Genomic DNA, 18,770 nt, shown 5'->3' on the forward strand with positions numbered 1-18,770 from the left:
TAGAAGGATGGGGATGGGGAGAGGTGGGGTCTGAGTCTCCTACCTGCCTCTTACTTTCAAGTTAACCAAAGCAGTAGTAACTGACCCAGGAGCAAGTCTGAAGGCCTTCCAGAGCGTCACAGCATGTGCTAAGAGCCTAGAGATGGTAAACCTTCCATGTGCTCACCGGAGAACAGCCTTGCGTTTCCAGAACGCGTCTTTACTGACTAGCAAAGCCTGGCCTCTGCCTTGGAATCTCCATCAACCCAGGACTCTCGTGGCTCTGTATTGTGTTGCCACTGTCCCTGTCAGCTCTATGAGGGAATCAGTTGCCTTGAGGATTCTCACACCTTCCCACTATCAAATCAGTCAGGTATTCTGTGCTCAGTGGGCCTGTCCTGAGGCTGAGATCACAGTGCCAGGTGGTCACACAGCAGGTGCTGCAGCAGGGAGGGCTCTGCACCCGGGTCAGCTGGACTGGCCCAGTAACTGCCTTTATAGGCAAAGCAGTGTGTGTGTACGGCTGAATACCTTACATAAACTATGCTGGCACTGTGAGATTGTCCCCACACCTCTGCCCTCTCAGTTTTTCTACTTTTTTTTTAAAAGAAGGAAAAGGGGGTTGGGAATCACAAGCAATGGGGTAGGTATGGGAACAGGCTGGTTCAGGCCTGGAAAATGGTTCTGGCACTGTAGAGCTTGCTCAGCTTGAGATCCTCCTTGAAGGTCGAGTGCCCCCCTGTGGCCAGACTTGAAACATTCTAGTCCTGTGGTACACAGGACTTTTAAAACTGGGTTCCATTCATTTCAATCAAAAGACTAACCTCATTCATTCACGAGGGTCACAGATTATTCTGTTTAACCACTGGTAGGGGTCTCTATTGGTCGCAGGCAAAAAGGGTCTATTCCCAGTGATTAGGCTGGGGTGACACCAGATCAGGGCTCCTTTATTGCCCTGCCTCTTTTGTTGAAGCCATCCCTCCACCATGGGCCAGCTGTCAGTCTTCTCAGTCTGGGGTAGAGTCTTAGAAGATCAAGGACCTAGAACTTTGCACCTGGGTGTAAATACAAGAGGTGGTGGTGGGGTAGGAGAGTGCAGGGTGGGATCTGGAGACCTAGTGTAGGTCAGGATGGCCCCAGTGTAGGTCAGGGTGGCCCCCAAGGCCTTGGGTGCAGAGCGAGTTTGGGAGGACTCAGATGGTCACAGGCAGGGCAGTTACCCGCCTCTTGTCTTTATGCTACCAGAGAGGTAGACGGGCCATGCCAGGAGGCACTCAGTGTCCTGTACCAAGTGTCTGTGCAACAATCCCTGGGGCCTTTCTCCAGGCCACCAGACATATCACACCAGAAGGCCCTTGGTTCCAGGGCAGTCTACAACCTCACAGGCTTCATTTCCAAGGGCAGGGACGAGTCACCAGAAGGTGAGCAAAGGCTTCAGGTGATGTCAGCCTGACATCTGAAACCTTCACTTGCTCTACTCTGACCCTCTAAATGATTGATCAAAGGCTCTGGTATGCTGGTAGAGTGGACAAGTCCTTGTGTATGCACGCCTGTGAGTACATCTCAACAGTCTGACCCACAGCTTTTCTACAAGGAGCAAGAACCTTCAGCAAGAAGACTGCACCTTGAAGCAGAAGTTCCAGCCCAGAGACAGGTCCCCCAGCCCTTTAGGGTTTGTCTGTCAGGAGCATACAGCCACACTGACCCATGAGGAGTGCCACCAGTGGAGTCTTGGTTGCCACCACCCCACATAAGGCATCCAGACAGATGGCAGCTAACTGGCCTTCCTGAGATTACAGAAGATGTCAGAATGCTTTCCGACCATCTAGACCAAGAGGCAGACAAAAGGAGAAATCTTAAGTGCTATCATAAAAAGAACCTCAAAATAGGACGGCTTGTAGCCCTTACAGGGAAGGGAGGACATACAGGCAAAGGCACTTGTCTCACCCCTTGGAGGAGGATACCTATGCCAGAGACATTTACTGCCTGCACAGAGAAGTCCCATTGCTTAAGGCCCCTGTTTAGCCCACAGCACCAAGTATGTGTGGAGGGTATGCATAGCAACAAGGACTGCGGTGGGATGGGCTCAGCTTGCAGGTTGTCAGTAATGTCTCCCCTAGACTCCACAGGCTGAGGGTGTGAGAGGTCAGGAGACCCTTCCACATGCCCCTTCCTCTCCCACTAGACTGTCACAGGCCTATCAGGACTTCCTACAGCCTCAGCCAGCTTTCATGGCCACAGCTACCTTTGCTTGCTGAGTCTGGCTGTTCTCAGCCCCTGTGCCTTTCACACCTTTATGTCTCAAGCTGCCCTCAGAAGCTTCACTTCTGACCTCATGATCTCTTCTGTGGAACTGAGTCATGAGAAACCAGGTCTTCTAAATTCTTATTCTTTCCCTACTTCAGTGCCCCTAGATTCCCTGAAGCAGATCAGACAGAGCTGGACAGGCAGTTTCCCACTGATTGGGACACCTTTGACTGCCACCCACTTATTCCATGTTCACGGACTAGTGTGGGGAAGATCAGAGTATGGGTATGGGTCCTATCCCTAGTCTCAAGTGCAGCTGAGGGGCTAAAGAAACCTAGGGAACCCCTGGGTCATCCAGGTGAGCCCTGAAGTAATCCTGCCAGGGCTTAGCACTCCACTCCCAAATCTGTGAGCAGGACACCCCAGAGCATCACTGGATAAACAGAACAAAGGGGAGTGGCAGCACAACGAACTCCTAGAAGCTCAGCACTCAAAGGCTACACAGGGGGTGCTGTCCCCAGACCTAAACCACAACTGGTGCATCTGTACAAGTAGTGCTGGCCTAATACGTAGGTCTGCACTGCGCCTCTAGACAAGCACAGGACAAGACCGGTTAGGGGCTAAGGCAGCGTGAGCCTCTGAGCTAGGTTCAGGTGATGTGCAGAAAAACCGAGATCGCCTTGGCCATATTAAAGATTCTGAGTGTCAAAAAGTCTGTTGAGACTATGTAGTTAAAGGCAGATCCTCACCTGTTCATTCCACCCTACTGCCTCCTAGCCTGGGCTGTGCACATCAGGATGGCTCACCTCAAAGACAAGCAGTCTGGCTACAGTACAGGTGCCAAGAGATATGGCTGTTGTGAAAGGGAGAAACTGATCTGCTTCCTGTGCCTCTGGTTTCCCTTCGGTGCTGACAAAGGTCAGCATGTTGGTCAAGGTCTAGCTCCTGCCCTGCTTGAGAATGTTCTAGAGTCAGAGCCCATCCCTGATAAGGACCTGCTCCAGTAGTCAACTGTGAAAGAGTACATTTCCTATGTGCCTGCTGAGTGCGCCCCTCAAGAGAGCTTGTTTAGCCTTTCCTCAGCTGCTCCTCGACTCCTTGTTGCTTGGCGCTCTGAGAATGATGGTTATGCACCTATGTTCCAGTTCCAGTCTGGATTGCCACTGGCCCACCACCACTAATACACAGCTCTGACCTTACAGACCAGAGAGTAACACAAAGTGTATTATGAACAAAATGAGGAGGTAACGTGTTTGGTGGGACCTGGTAGGACACACAGGAACTAATAGGTAACATCCTACAGGAGAAATCATGCAAGTACAGGTGTTCTTATTCTGGGTCTGTGAGAAGGGGCTCCCACCAACCAGTATTAATGCGTATTTCTAATCAGTGCAGTTTCATGTTATTAGAGGTGAGAAAGCAGGCTGGGCACAAGGTGAAGGGGGTGTGGGTGTGTTGGGGGAGGGGACACGGATGACAAAAGATGATCTGTGTGGCAGGCCAGGGTAGCAGGCAGATGCTCACAGCCTTAGCTGATGAGACCCTGCAGGGACGGGAGGAGGGTGAAATACTCAGACATTTAGTTGCTGGATGAAAGGAAGAACCTCACATAGACACAGGGCAAGGCAACATTTTCCTGGGTGTGGTGTCTACAACTATCACTAACACAGATAAAAGTTCTGAAGAAAACAAGGAGATGGCTCAGGTGGTAAACTGTCACACGATTGTGGTGGGGACCTGAGTTCCATGCCCAGCATCCCTGCCAAGTGTGGTGTGTGTGCCTGTAATCCTACACGGGGAAGGTGAGACAGGGCAATCCCTACAGCTCACTGGCCAGCGTCTAACTAAACATGGGTGAGCTCTAGGTTCACGAGGAACTTTGTCTCCAAAAGAAAAGAAAGAAAGCAAAGAGGAGGAGGAAGGAGGAGGAAGCAGCAGCCACCAATATTGGCTTCTGGTCTCCACATGTAATGATGTGAACACACATCTTTAAAGGTCATTCTGGAGTAAAGGGTAAAGAGCCTCTAAAGCATTGTCCCCCAAGAGTCCCCCTAACCGTGAGCCTGCGGAGGCCTGCTGTTATCTGTCCCTCATCAGCGTGCACATGGAAGTCAGAGGACAATTTGCAGGAGTTGGTTCTTTTCTTCCACTGTACGGATCCCAGGAATCGAACTCAAGCCATCAGGCTTGGCAGCAAGCCCCTTTACCTGCTGAGCCTTCTCACTGGCCCCTCTATCTTGTTTTTTGGAAGGTGAGGTTTCATTGAACGTAAAGATCAATAACTGGCTGTCAGGCCTCCAGGACTCTCCCGTATCTGTCCTACTCCTTGCTGGTGTTCCGGGCGTTCGCCGATGTCTGTCTTTTACATGGGTGCTGGAGAGCTAAACTTCATGCCTGCATGCGAGCACTACACTCTCCTCAGCCTCACTTCACCTCGTTTTTTAAAATCATGGTCTCTCACTGCACCTGAAGCTTAACAATTTGGTCCCCAGTGCTGGGACTGGATTACAGACAAGTGTATGATTACACCCAGCTTTTTGGGTGTTGGGAATGAACTACAGTCCTTACATTGCACTGAACTGACTGCGCCTATTATTTGTAAAGGCCAATCCAATGTGAGTAGTCTGAATGAGCCAAGCCAGCCCCAGGGATGCAAGATACTAGGGGTTCACTATTTATTCTCCTGTAAAGATGATGTTACAGGGTAAGCAGGTATTTAAATAGAGAAGTTAATGGAGGACCCTTTGCTAGGAGTTTGGGGTGATTGCCAGGACTGAGTTGAGGTCCTGGACCTACTCTTCTATAGGAGGGGCCCGCAGATCAATTATGGGGCCTCTCTGAAAAGCCTCTGCTGCTCTATTACAACTAAGAAGATGAAGTCATGGAAACTGTTGCAGTATTAAGACAGGTCAAAAGTCTTCACTTTATATGGCTCTCAATATGAAGCCATATAAAGTTTCCTCCCCGAGTTTCCCAGGCAGCATTCGGATCTTAAAACATTGCACTGTTTGTCCCGACAGAGCTATTGGCGAGTGGAGGGCCCTCCAGTGTAGCACAGGGCTGGCTGGTTTGCATGCAGATCTTGGCTTTGCAAATGGCAGCAAACATCATTGATAGGGCCTCACCCTACGCCACACCCAGTGCACAAACTGCCTGGGGCTCTATCCAGATATGCTTATAAAATGAAAGGCCTACAGTCTGACAAGTAAAACAAAGAATTCATTTTGCTTTTGTGTTTCTGAATTTCCCATGCTGCAGAAAGAAGGAAACAAGCCACAAAGAGAATCCCAAACGGCCATTTCCTGCTGCGGACCTTGGGGAGCACTCTGATATGCCCCGAGGGAAGAGAGCCTAAGCAAATAACGCTGCACATTTAGTGAGACCGGAGACCAGATTCCTCTGATCCTGAGGTCAGCCAGAAGACTTGATGGGAGGGGCACTGGGGCACAGCAGTCACTCAGTACCTTCTGGGTTACAGCTGGCACTCAGAGCAGATCAGAGGAAATGGGAGTGGGAACTGGGAAGATGTGCTGTGAGGATCAGAGGTGAAGGAGTCAATTATGGACGGCTCCAAGGTGTACTTGGGAAGACAGTTTCTCTGGTGCTCCAAACCCAGCATGGGGAACATCACAGCAGACAACAGAGGTCACTGTCTCACATCACATACATATCCTAACGCAGGAATTTTGTTTTTTTGGAACAGGGTTTCTCTACGTAGCCCTAACTGGGCTACGACTCACTATGTAAACCAAACTGGCCTTAAACTCACAGAAGTCTAGACTGCCTCTGTGATGTAGGCTTATCCTCTTATGCAGCTGGTCTGTGTCCTGACAAGTGTGAGGACCTGGAGGCAGGGAAGTCCTCAGGAACCTCACGTGCTGTCTCACCTCAGCAGACACCTCATCGTGCTGGGGGCTTAAGCTCTGTCACAGCAGTGAAGAGCAAGAACAGAGAGCAATCAAGGACCCTACTTCAATACCTGTCAGGCTGGAGCCCCAGCCAGGGCTACACAGTAAGACCCTGTCTCAAATAAGTGGGGAAATAAGACCAGGCCCCACAATGATTGCGACTGAATGCAATGCCAATAAAAATCCTAAGACACAGCATAGATAGATTATGGAAAGACAAAAGGACGTGATAATTAAAACAAGATTCCCTATAAAGTAGAGTGGTCAGGTCAGCAGTTAACAGTACTTGTGATTAGTGTCCATGTCTCCTTAGGTCTAGGGATAGAACAGAAATAACAAAAGGGCTGGCACAAACATGGCTGGCTTGCTCACAAGTGTGCAGAGCAAGCCCTGAAACAAGGGGAGTTTTCCATAAAGAATGTTGAAAAAAATGGAATGTAGAAAATAATACAATCCTGAGTATATTTTATTTCATTTTTTTTTTTTTTTGAGAATACCCTTGGCTGTCCTGGAACTCAGAGGGCATGCACATCACACCTGGCCCCACCCCAGAACCGAAACACTTTATTTTAAAAATTAATCTAAAAATGGATCATGATTCTAAATAGAATAGGAACGTTTTTAGGAAGAAATTTAAAAATCCTCAGTACTTGAGGTTAATTTAGCAATATCTATAAAAGAAAAATTGGCAACCTGACTTTATCAAAATTAAAAGCGTTTACTCTGTAATATGGTGTTAACAGGATAAAATGGTAGACAGGTGCCTGTAATGCCAGCATTTGGGGGTAGAGACAGGGATGTCAGGAGTCCATGGTTCTCCTTGGTTCCATAACCAGTCCAAGGATAGTTGGGGCTACATGAAACTCTAACACATATAAACAAGGGGGGGAAACCCTCAAAACAAACAAACAAAAATCCCTGAGAGGCTGGATCGGGAGACGGTGCAGTAGCTAAGAGTCCTTGCAGAGGACTCGGTTTGGTTCACAGCCACCCAAAACTCCAGGTCCAGGAGGCCTGAAGCTCTCTTCTGACTGCTGAGGGTACCGGGCATGCACAGTTGCATATACAGACATGCAGGAAAAACAGTTAAATAAATCTTGGGGTTTTTTTTAATTGTTGGGCATGGTGGTGCACACACACCCCCTCCCTTTTTTGGTGCATACTTTTAAACCCAACATTAAATCCCACAAGCAGATCTCTGTGACTTTGTAGCCAGCTTATTCTACACAGCAAGTCACAATACAGTCACTCAGGCTACAGACCCTGTCTCAAAGGAAAGAAAAGGAAAGAGAAAGGGAAAAGACCTCAAAACAAGCAGACTGGTCTACAGCAGATCTCTGGTCACAGCAATACGGTCGAGGGGGCTTGACTGGGCTCTGTTTCCAGTTCAAGAATGAAAGGAGCCAGCAGAGTGGATAATTACCATTTCATTTATATATGGGAATTTGGCTGATCTCATTTCAAATTAATGGGGAAGAGATGGCTGTGATATTTATAAACATGCTTTACCCATAGCTCATAACTTCTTCCCAAGGTAGCACAGAAACTGGGATTTCTCTTCCTCAAAGCAGGTCAGGAAAGCTCTTTTCCCTTCCTCTGTTTGGAGCTGGCCATCATGAAATCCTGTGACTTGCCTTGTCAGAGTAATCCTTAGCAAGGAAAGAATTCTGCATGGAGACCAACTGGAAGGGCCAGGCCTCACTGGGTTTCCCCACTCAGTCTGTGGGCATTAGACTCCTTTCCTCCAGTCCCTGCCACAACTCCATGGCTGCCTTTGCTACAGTACAGCCACTCTGCTACAATGCAGTCTCCAGGAAAACCCAAAAAGATGTGGGGTTCAGAAAACTCGATTACGTAGAGGTTCCCAAACAGGTAGTGAACTCAGAAAAAGGCACATAGGCCCTTCCTTCATTCTCTACACCTCTTCTTCAGACCCCTCCACCTGTAATGTCTTTAGAATACACCAGTTAGCAGGATCCCTGAGCTCTGAGTCACTCAAGGAAAGGCTGTGGGAACGACTTACACAGCCAGGATCAGAAGGACCAGTAAAGCTTCCTGAGGCTTGTGCCTGACATCTGATATGGGACCGGCCCTAATAACGCAGTGTAGTCATCGTCCGCCATCTCCATCGCTGTGCCCCCACCCCCACCCCCAGCTTGTGGATCTAATGCCATCTCCTCTGAGGCATCTTCAGAATGAGCTGAGTTGGGGACAATATGCTGGTGTCTGCCAGTGCTGCTCAGACTGCCTGGTGCCTAGAAACCTTCCCACTCTGGTGTCAGAAGAGATGTGTTGTGACAGCATACACAGAAGAAACTGAATCAGGCTCTATTTCTTTTCTACTCAACGACCTAATCAAAACTGGGGCTAGAACTACCAAAACAGAAAAGGTGAGACTTCTATCCACCATGATCGTAAGTTTAGGCTGGGGATGGCGCTACATGCTTGTATCCCAGCACTTGAGAGGCAGAATCAGGAAGACAGTGAGAAACAAGAGAAACACTGAGGGGACTGGAGAGATGCTTCGTGATTAAGAATTAAGATTCCAGCACCCAGGTACAAATCCAGCCTCCTAGTCATGCCTGTACCCAGCACTGCTCAGGGCACAGAAATAATGGCCCTGGGACCTGCTGGTGACCAACTTAGTTGACAAACAGATACCAGCTCAGGTTCAGGGAGAGTCCTTACCTCAAAGAAATAAGTGAAGAATTACAGAGACGACATGCACACAGTTAAATAAAACAACTAAAGCTATGCTACAAAAATTAAGAGAGCCTGATAGAAATTTGCAAGTTTATAAACCAGACAAGCATTCATGCATCAGAAAGAAACTTCTCAGCCAGGCACAGCGGCACACACCCTTAATCCCAGCACTTGGGAGGCAAAGGCAGGTAGATTCTTGTGAGTTTGAGGCCAGCCTGGTCTACAGAATTAGTTTCCAGGACAGCCAGAGCTACATAACGAGACCCTTTCCCTGCAAAAGCAAACCAAGCCAGGGTTCTCTAAAAATCAGTAGGAAAAGACAATAGGGAAAAATGGTCTTAAGAATATATACCAAGAGGCCAAAGCACATGCTACCAATCCTGAGGACCTGAGTTCAACTCCTGGGTCCACATGGTGAACGGAGAGAACTAACTCCTGAATGTTGTCTCTGACCTGCACATGTGTGTCATGGCAGACTCATGCGCTCACATAAAACTTAAATATGTAAATGTATAAAATTATATATGTATATATGTATGCATGCATACACATTTGGTAATGTACAAATGTGTATTTGTTCAAGGTCAACGGTAATCTGGAAGGAAAAAGAGGAATACTATTTCACATCCCTTTACATGTGCTAAACTTTGAAAGACTACAGATAGGGTTTTTTTTTTCCAAAGAAAGAAAACCAAAACAGTCAAAGTGTTACTTGTGTAACACTAGTTGTTTATTCCAGCAGCGGGAACAGCAGCGGCTGTGAGAGAACTGGGTCTTGGTTACTCAGTCCAAGCTGTCCAGGAGGCAGCAGCAGCAGAGCGCGGCCCAGCATGCAGCCAGGACTGCCTGACACCCAACATCCGTGTTCGTCTTCCTTTCCCGTTCCAAAATGTACACTGGGAAAGGGGCAGGCGGGGGAAGAGAGAGAGCAGGGAAGGGGCAGGCGGGGGAAGAGAGAGAGCAGTTAAGAAGGGGCTTGGAGCAGTGGCTGTCTGGTAGCACTTACCACACTGTAAGACTCACACGCACACAACTGTCAGCTCTGCAGGGGCAGCCCAGGGGCCACTCCAGTGCCTGGCACACATCAGAAATTGTCAGACCACTGTTCCCAGTCACTCACTTCCCTAAGTTATGAAACCCCATCCAGCACCTCATTTGATATTGTCAATTTACAACAAAAATTGAATGAGTGAGCCCACTCACAGCCCTTGTCCTAAGCCTGGTGCGGGTGGCACTGGAGAAGCTTTATCCACTCATTTAATTCCTCACAATCATGTTTGACTACCAGCCATCACGGTGACATTGTCATACACCTTTATAGTGTGTGTGGGTGGGTGATGAGCTACAACTACTTCGGATAAGGAGAAAGAATCAGTATGAATTTACTTTAGAGTCCAATCAGCTAACGCACTGCGGAGCATATACCAGAGAACAGACAGAGAATACTAGCTACTAAAGAGAGCTCAGTAGGTCTTTATGGGGCCAACAGAGTAAGCAAGGGAGGAATACAGTAATGATCTTATTATTTATATGAAAAGAGTTGTCCATATTTCTGAGATAATATGAGAAACTTAAATGTCAGAGTGTGGGGGAAGAATAGAGGTTTTTACTTCACGTTTTCCACTTTTCCTAAATCTATTTGGTATAAGCCACACTCAATGGGGTTTCTCTTTCTAAAATGGAAGGAGAGAGGGAAGCAGAGAGAGACCCAGCTCCAGCAGGAAGGTACCGGTCTCATTTGGCGGCCTTGAACCCCTCATGTCCTCTCAGCAAGCTCAGCTGTGCTGCTCACTGCCCGGCACTGACTGCCTCAGTGGCCCTGACCTGGCTTCCTCCTAAGCCACTACCATAAACTGTAAGTCCACTCAGCCAGGCTCCACCCAGGCTGTGCTCCCCTCGGAGCCACAGCTGGCAGTGTCTGATCCCCGCTCCCATCTACCCATCAGGATTCTAGTCAGACTCCTCAGAGTTAGCTGCCTCTGGGCCCTGAGTGAATGCCAGGACTCAGGCCAAGCAGCAGAAGCCAGATCAAATTACTGACGCTCCCTCTAAGAGGCTCAGGGCCTAGAGGGTGAGCAGCACTGTGCTTGTGCCATTCCTAGAGCTGGGCCCTGTGAGTGCAAACACAACCTCCCCTGTCGGTCTGTTGCTACACTTACAAATGCTAAACTCTGAGCCCAAGACCTGGTTGCGGTCTAGAGGAGTGCATTCTCAGGAATACCCGATTTTATTGTGTAAACCTTGCTCCCCAATTTAAAGCTGACTGGTTAGTAAAAGGCTAGAGCCTGTGATTGGGCAATAGAGAGAAAGGTGGGACTTGAGGATCGAGTGAGGGGGCTCAGGAGAAACCGGGGGAGGAGAGCAAAAGAGAAAGACGGAGGGAGGGGGAAGAGGAAAGGAGGGAAGGAGGAAGAGGGAGAGGAGGAAGAGGGAGAGGAGGAAGAGGAGGGAGAGGAAGAAGAGGGAGAGGAGGAAGAGGAGGGGGAGGAGGAAGAGGAGGGGGGGAGAGGAGGAAGAGAAGGCATCCGTATGAGGCTGGATGGTTCATGAGCATGTGACCAGGAGAACTGCATCCTGAGGACAGGCTGAAGGACAGAGGCAGCCCGGGAGAGACTAACAGCAATTAACAAGGGGCGTGTGGTTTGGCTACAGGTGAGGATAGCTTAGAACCTGCCCAGTCCAGGATTAGAGTTGGTAAATAAAATACCAGGCTTCTGTGTCTGTTATATGGGCTAATTAGAATAATTTCTTTACACTCCCCTATATGCCATGCCCCAAACATGCCAAGGTTTCTGTTGACCCCTGCTCTCTCCCCAAAGCAACATAACATTATTAACACACAGCCCCAGCCTCACCCTCTTTTCTCTGGGTTCTTCTACGGAGCTGAAAGCTCAGCTGATCTGGGTCTTGGAGGAAGAGGGCACAGGAAGCAGTGAACATCTGGGAGGATTCTAGGTCCTGGATCCCCTGGTCCTGCTCACCACACTATAACCCTATCTATGTTCTTCTCACATCCTAAGCAGAGTCCCTACATCTCAACTCCAGTGACAGCTTCTCTCCTCTGCTGCTGGCCTGGTTCTTCAGGGGTACACGATCAGGAAGAGCCTGCTCGCTCCATCCACCAACACTAAGGACATGCATATCTTCTGCAAACATTTCCTTTTGCCATTTCTTCTAGGTGCCCTCCAACATCTGGAACACAAGGATACAGGACTGCAGCCTCCAAGTCAGCACAGCTGCCCTCATCTCCCAGCCATCATGGGGCCCACACACAGGAGGTGTTGCACATTACAGGGAGCCAGCATACTGAGGTCCAATTTTATGGAGAAGAAACTGCTCCAGATAGAATCTGGTTTTGTCCAAAGTCAGCTGTCAGCATGTCCTCCCCATCTCGCAGCTAATCTGCAGCACCTCTCACCGTCCCACACTTAACCCACCAACCAATCACTCATTTGCTCAACAACACCTACTTTTCCCTTTACTGTCTGAACTATTCAGACTCCATGGATCCTATGGGTGTGTGGGGCCTCAGACACCTCAACCAAGTGCCCTTTCTGAACATGTGAGACTTTCATTTGACCTCTGTCCCCAAGGCAGGTTGCCTAGCAGTTTGACAAGAGTATATAGCACTTAGAGAGTTTGCAGCAATCACAGAAACATCACCAATGCCCCCTCTTCCTAAGAGTAAAGGGACCTAACTGCGGACACACGTGCCCTGTAAAAGCAAGTACTAGGCTGTGAACACTCCAAACAGAAGTATGAATTTCATGTGTAAAATTCTGTTTCCAGCACTAAGGACTATATTTGGTAGTGTGGAAGTCTGCAGAACTCTGGTCACTGAAAGCTGGGTGACAGGAACTGCTTTCAGGCAGCCAGTGTTTATATCAGAGATTAAAGGCAAAGTCTGCTGGGCCAGGACCCAGCATGTCGTCCAGCTGTGCCTGGCTGTGTGTGTTACCACCCTTGAGTGGCTCACACTAGACCTCTGAATGTATAGGGCATAAAGGTGTCTTAAACAGTATATCCTATGTCTCTCCCTGCAGTGTGCAAAAAGGCAGCCCTCACTGCGTGCCTCTCCCTGCAGTGTGCAACAAGGCAGCCCTCACTGCGTGCCTGTCCCTGCAGTGTGCAGCAGGGCAGCCTTCACTGCGTGCCTCTCCCTGCAGTGTGCAACAAGGCAGCCCTCACCGCGTGCCTCTCCCTGCAGTGTGCAACAAGGCAGCCCTCACTGCGTGCCTCTCCCTGCAGTGTGCAACAAGGCAGCCCTCACTGCGTGCTCAAGCTGCCTCTGTCCTGGTCTTTCTCCTCACCTCAGGAACTGAGGTACAGCTGGAAGCAGTAAGCAAGGTGGGGGAAGGGGCAGCAGGTTCTGCCAGGACTCTGCTGATGACGTTCACATAAAACAGAAGGGATCCTTTCTACCTGACAACTGCACACAGACGCACGTGAGAATCTGTTATTGAGGTCTCATCCCACGGTCCTTGGCTCCTAACTCCTGCCCAGAGGCAGACATAGAAACCAGGACTCTTCCCTAAATCAGGTTCACAGAAGTACTAACCCTTCCCCACCTCTCTGTGTTGGAACTGGCTATTAAGAATGAACTCCCTTAAGAGCTGGGCACGGTGGCGCATGTGTGTTCAATGCCAGCCTGGTCTATAAAGTGGGTTCCAGGACAGTCAAAGCTATGTAGTGAGGCCCTGTCTCAATAATCAAACAAACAAAATAAATAAAAAAAAAGGTGAATTCTCTGGCTTACCTTAAAGTAGGTCAGAAGTTTGTCCTTATTCCCTAAGGATCCTGCCCAACAGCGCCAGAGAGAGGAGTGCTACATTGACAGGCCATGCTGGTTTCCCTGCTCTAGCTGACCCTTTAGTCCAGTGATTCTCAACTTGTGGGTTGTAACTCCTTGGGAGTCGAATGACCCTTTCACAGGGGTCAACTAAGACCATGGAAAAACACAAGATATTTACAATTCATAACTAGCAAAATTATAGTTATGAAGTAGCAATGAAAATAATTTTATGGTTGGCAGTCACCACAAAATGAGGAACTTATTAAAAGGTCATTGCATTAGTCCAATCATGGATGCCTCCATAAAACATTCCAAAGGGCAGAGTTTGGGGCTTCTAGACAGCCCTAAACTGATGGCAGTCCCTGGATGTCAGACCTGGAGAGGGCAAAAATACAACTTTCTGCACCCTCATGGTCTACATCACTTTGTCTGTCTTTTGTACTGGCTTTTATAATAAACCAGCAAACATAAGTGTTCCCTGAGTCACTCAAGCAAACCAATGAACAGGAGGAGGGGGTTGTGGGGACTGAGACTGGATGGAGGAACGCATGTAGAGACTGAGCCTTCAACACAGGAGCTGATGCCATTCTGGGTGGACAACTTGAGAATGGCTCAGACGATGCCCAGGCTGGCATCTGGTGCTACGGAATCAGATGCTTGCTTCTTTGATGGGGAGACTTCCCAAGCTGTTGTTAGAGGTCATAGACATCTTCTGTATTGATGGGTAATAAGAGGATAAGGGGAGGTGCAAAGGGGGCACTTTGGTTTTCCGGGGCATCCTAAAGGAATATTGTGTTGTTTTTGTCAACCGGATACAAGCTGAAGTCATCTGGGAAGAGGGGGCCTCAGGTGAGGAACTGCCTGGACTGTAGGCAAGTCTGTGGGACATTTTCTTGACTGATGGCTGATGTGGGAGGTCCCAGACCACTGTGGGTAGTGCTATTCCTGGTCAAGTGGTCCTGGAATGTGTAAGAAGTCGGCTGAGCAAGAAATAGAAATGAGGTACAGGAGCAGCGTCCCTTTAGGGGTTCTACTAGAGTTCCTGCCTTAGCTCCCTCAGTGATAGATTGTGATCCGAACATATAAGACAACTGAGTCCTTTCCTCCTGGGCTGCACTTGGGCATGGCCTTCATCACACCAGTACAAAGAGAACACATGAGAACAGATGTCCTCAAGCCAGGCCACAAACTTCAAGACATCATGTCTCCATTTAGTTGGGGATACTACATTCAGGATTTTAGAGTAGTGATTTTAATAAAACATATCAAATTGAATTTAAATATACAATCATCTACTTCCTAGCCAAGCAACTTTGAGTAGTTAATAATCTCTCTTAGCCTCAGTTCCCTCTGTAATAAAAGAGGGGTAATATTGGTGATCTGCAGCCCAGAGAGTTGTTGGGAAAATTAAAAGACAATACATCATCAGAGCAGCGCTGGCACACTGTGAATCACTGTAAACTTCACTGAACTCTTACCGTTATTCACATGACTGTGAGTTTTCAGGCAGGGCCCCACCTGATAAAATGAGGAATGGTCTTGCTGTTTAGCCCAGGCTAGCCTCAAACTCTCAATCCTTTTGCCTAAGACTCCCAAATGTTGAGATGACAGCCATGTGCTACCAGCCAGACAAAAGTAGGCTTCGTACAGGCTGATCTAGATGAAAAAGACTGAGAGGGGCTCCCTTGGACTCTAGGGAGAAGCTTCTGAAATAAGCAAGAGGTCAGGAGGCAAAGCCACATGCTGTTCTAGAAGCAAGGGGTCCGGCTGTAAGTAGCAAAGGACTGTTCCTGTGTGGGAAGAGCCGCCACCATGAGGGAAGAGAGATTGAAAGCAGAGCTGGTTGGCCTATGGGAGAAGGGAAGAACCTTGAAATCGGGCTCTTGCCTATGTATCTTCCCTTGCTCCACGCTGCACACATCTCCACACAGTTCCTGTTACTTTTTTCCTTTGGCTTCAACATAATTGGAATCTAGGTCACACCTTTAGGAAGTCCAATGCTTAGAAGCCCAGTAAGGTCCAGGCAGAGTGCCTCCAAGAGCAGTGGAGGGGATCTAAATACTGAGCCTAAAACACAGGAAGCACTGGTAGGAGGCATCAGGACTAGAGCCCAGGGACACAGACGCAGGTGCAGTCAGACAGGCCCATGCCCAACAGAAAAATGCCTCACCCACTGAAGGCCTGGACATCCTGTGCACCGCAGCAGGAACTCTGCTCCTCCCAGGGGTTTTCTCTGCACCTGCCTAGACCACCTGCTGTGTCTCAGCCTCCCAGGAACCAGATGGGCAGGAACACCTGTGCGCAAGCACGCCCATCCACCTCCAGGAACTGGCCTGGCGGCATATCTGTTGAATAACCCTTTTTCCTTTCCTCGTCAAAGGCATGGCCTGTGGGACGCGGAGAAGTCAGCTCCTAAACCACCTGCCTGGCTCATTAGCTGGCTCCTCCCACGGTGACGTCAGAAACTCCGTTCAAGATTGGATCACCTTGTGAAAATATCATCCTTGCCCTCTGCCCCCATAAAACCTCTGTTCCTGAGAGTTATCTGCTTGTACTCTATAGCATTCAAAACAAACTCAAACAGCAGAGCACAAAACCCAGGCCACAGTCCTGACAGGTCCCTTATTTACCTCAAACCTGCCTGATGCCCCTTCCCTCCCTAGGTCAGCCCTGCTCCTAACTTGGACTGTCCTTGCACCTTGATATTGGTGCTTTGTAGTAAATGCCCAAAGCCGAAAATGTCTTGTCAACAAAATACCACTTGATTATGCTTCCTGTCTCAGCAGCCATGTACCAGAGCAGTGAAAAAGTTACCAGAGAAAAGTCAGGAGCATTCTCCTCTGCTTTGCCCCACCCAAGTTTTGACGGCTCCTTGGAGGAGCTTCTGCACGGTCTCCAGCCCATCAACACTCGTCCGGCAAGCACTCTCACTGGCGAGCATGCAAATCCAGCCCTGTCGGCTGAGCTCTGAGGCAGAGAGACTCAAGTCAACATTCAGATGAGAAAGGACCGACTCTAGGCCAGTGCAAGCTGCACAGCACATGGTAAGACAGGGTGAGCAGGAGTAACGAAGGCTACAGCTGGTGATGCTTTCCTTCTTCTGAGTTCCTCACTTACACACTGCATCCATAAGGCCTGGGATTCAGGGCAGGGTGCCCGAAACATGGCCAGCAGGATCTCTGCACCATTCACACGGGCTGCATGGCCCACAGTCTAGGTCCTTACCGTGTCTGTGGCTACGCAGAAGAAATCTGAGTGACTCATCTGTGGGTCTAGAGAATTTCTAATTAACAAAGAAAACACCAATGACCATTAAGACCTCAGCTTCACACAACCAGCCATCTTACTTCCAGCAGTAATGGCAGGTAAATACGGGGGATCCAGGCCTGGGAAGCCTTTCCATACACAACAGCTGTGCTGTACAAGGCCCACTCCGAAGCAGGTGTGTCAGGAGCCCGTGCAACCAGTTGGGTGGCAATTCCCAACAGCAAGGAACTTCACAAGTGCGCCATTTTCCCAGGGAACATCTACATGTAATTCCACTTATATTTTACAAGAACCAGATGAAACGGAAGCAGATTATCAGTCAACAAACGGACGCTGTGTGCTGCAACAAAGCTGCTGCTGCTGCAAGTCCTCGGGCTTCAACAGCTCACAGCTCAAGTCTCAAAATGGAGCCATTTCTAGGGACAACCTCCCCCCACCAAAGCAGGGTTCTATTTAGCACAAGGCTACCCCTGCAGTTACAAGGAACTCACCACTCAACTCCTGGTGGAAAATGATATGTAAGAATGCGACTGTAGCCTGTTATGAAAGCTGATCAAATATCAAATGCAGTGCGAGGCTGAGATGACCACTCGGGGTACACTGCCATCTAAACTTAGAAGCTGAGGAAAGCTGACTTTTGTCTGAAAGTCAAGCCCTCAGTGGAGAAAGGGAATTCATCAGCAACTAATCTTTAAAGACATCTTGCTTTAATACCCTCACCCAAAAAACTGAATGCAAGGACCTGAACAAATACTGTATAACAAAGATCATTATTCACACTATTTGAAGTTATTTACAACAGCTGAAAGGTGAATACAGCTCAATGTCTACCAATGAATGAATAAAATAAATGTGGAGTTTATCGTCAATGGGAATTACCCAGCCTCAAAAAGAAAAAGTGGGTAAGTGCTAAAGAAAGGAAATCAGCCAGTCACAGAAAGGCTGCTACTAGGATCCCTATGATTCCACTGATCTGAAGTAGAGACTGGTCAAATCCACAGGCAGAAAGGGGAATGGGGTTGTGGGGCATGACAAAGGGATGAGCATGGGGTCTGTGATTCAAGAGGTGCCACATTTCAGTCTGGGAAGAACAGACAATGAACAACAGTGTCAATGCACCTAACGCCAAAGGGCTGTATGTCCTCAGATACGGTCAAAAGAGCGGATTTATGTTATAAACTATACACATCCTTTCAGGGATCCTGAGTGACATCAAAACCCACATTCTTCAGGCTCCTACGGATTCGAGAGCCTTCCAGAGCTCTTCACCATTCAGGACACCAGAGCCTAGTTCACAGCAGCAAAATTCTTTAAGCTGGTGGCACAGGGACATTCTGTTCCAACGGCAGCTTCAATTCCCCTTAGCCTGGACTCCAGTCAGCACGGCATGTCACGGTTACGGAAATCCAAGGCTCTGCCTTGGGGTCTGCCTGCTCTCCTGGCCCATAGACTCTTCCAGACTGTCCCTCCGAGCACACCTCACCCCCAGGGCTCCAGGAGAAACTAGCTGTGGTCGCTCCTCGGTCTCCCCCCTCAATGCTCACTTCTCCTTTCCTGACACAGCCAACCCTGGAGGATTTTAGAGCTTAGAATTTAGAGACTGTCTAACTCAGGGCGCTGGTGCATGCTAGACTAGGGAGAACCAACAGGTCAGACAACTGAAACTCTGTATCAGGACAGGGTCCTCCTGTGATGAGCTGTGGGGGGATGAACGCCAGTCCTGTGTCACCGTGGGCTGGCCCTGCCTTCTGACTAACATAGCCCTCATGTTCTGGTGAAGGACTGGAGATGTATAGCTCAGTAGGAGAGTTTTCCCAGCCTCTAATGTAGATGGCCCAGAAAGTAAAACTGTTACAATGATTTTAGAGAGCCAA

The 18,770-nt window shown here is 48.8% G+C and overlaps 1 protein-coding gene across 3 annotated transcripts in view; it reads right to left on the bottom strand.

Moving 5' to 3' along the window:
• Nucleotides 1-18,770, bottom strand: part of Cystm1 (cysteine rich transmembrane module containing 1) — a 58,201-nt gene that overhangs the window by 1,766 nt on the left and 37,665 nt on the right. Inside the window, exon 3 of one of the 3 annotated variants that reach the window (XM_032886239.1) lies at nt 9,546-9,733. The exons of the other annotated variants lie outside the window; for them this stretch is intronic. Coding sequence (XP_032742130.1) covers nt 9,621-9,733 — 113 coding nt within the window. The 3' untranslated portion in view covers nt 9,546-9,620. Of the gene's footprint in view, nt 1-9,545; nt 9,734-18,770 lie in introns of those variants that run through there. 3 annotated transcript variants of the gene reach the window in all.

The sequence above is a fragment of the Rattus rattus genome, chromosome 15 (genome assembly GCF_011064425.1).
Source record: "Rattus rattus isolate New Zealand chromosome 15, Rrattus_CSIRO_v1, whole genome shotgun sequence".
Lineage (NCBI taxonomy): Eukaryota > Metazoa > Chordata > Mammalia > Rodentia > Muridae > Rattus > Rattus rattus.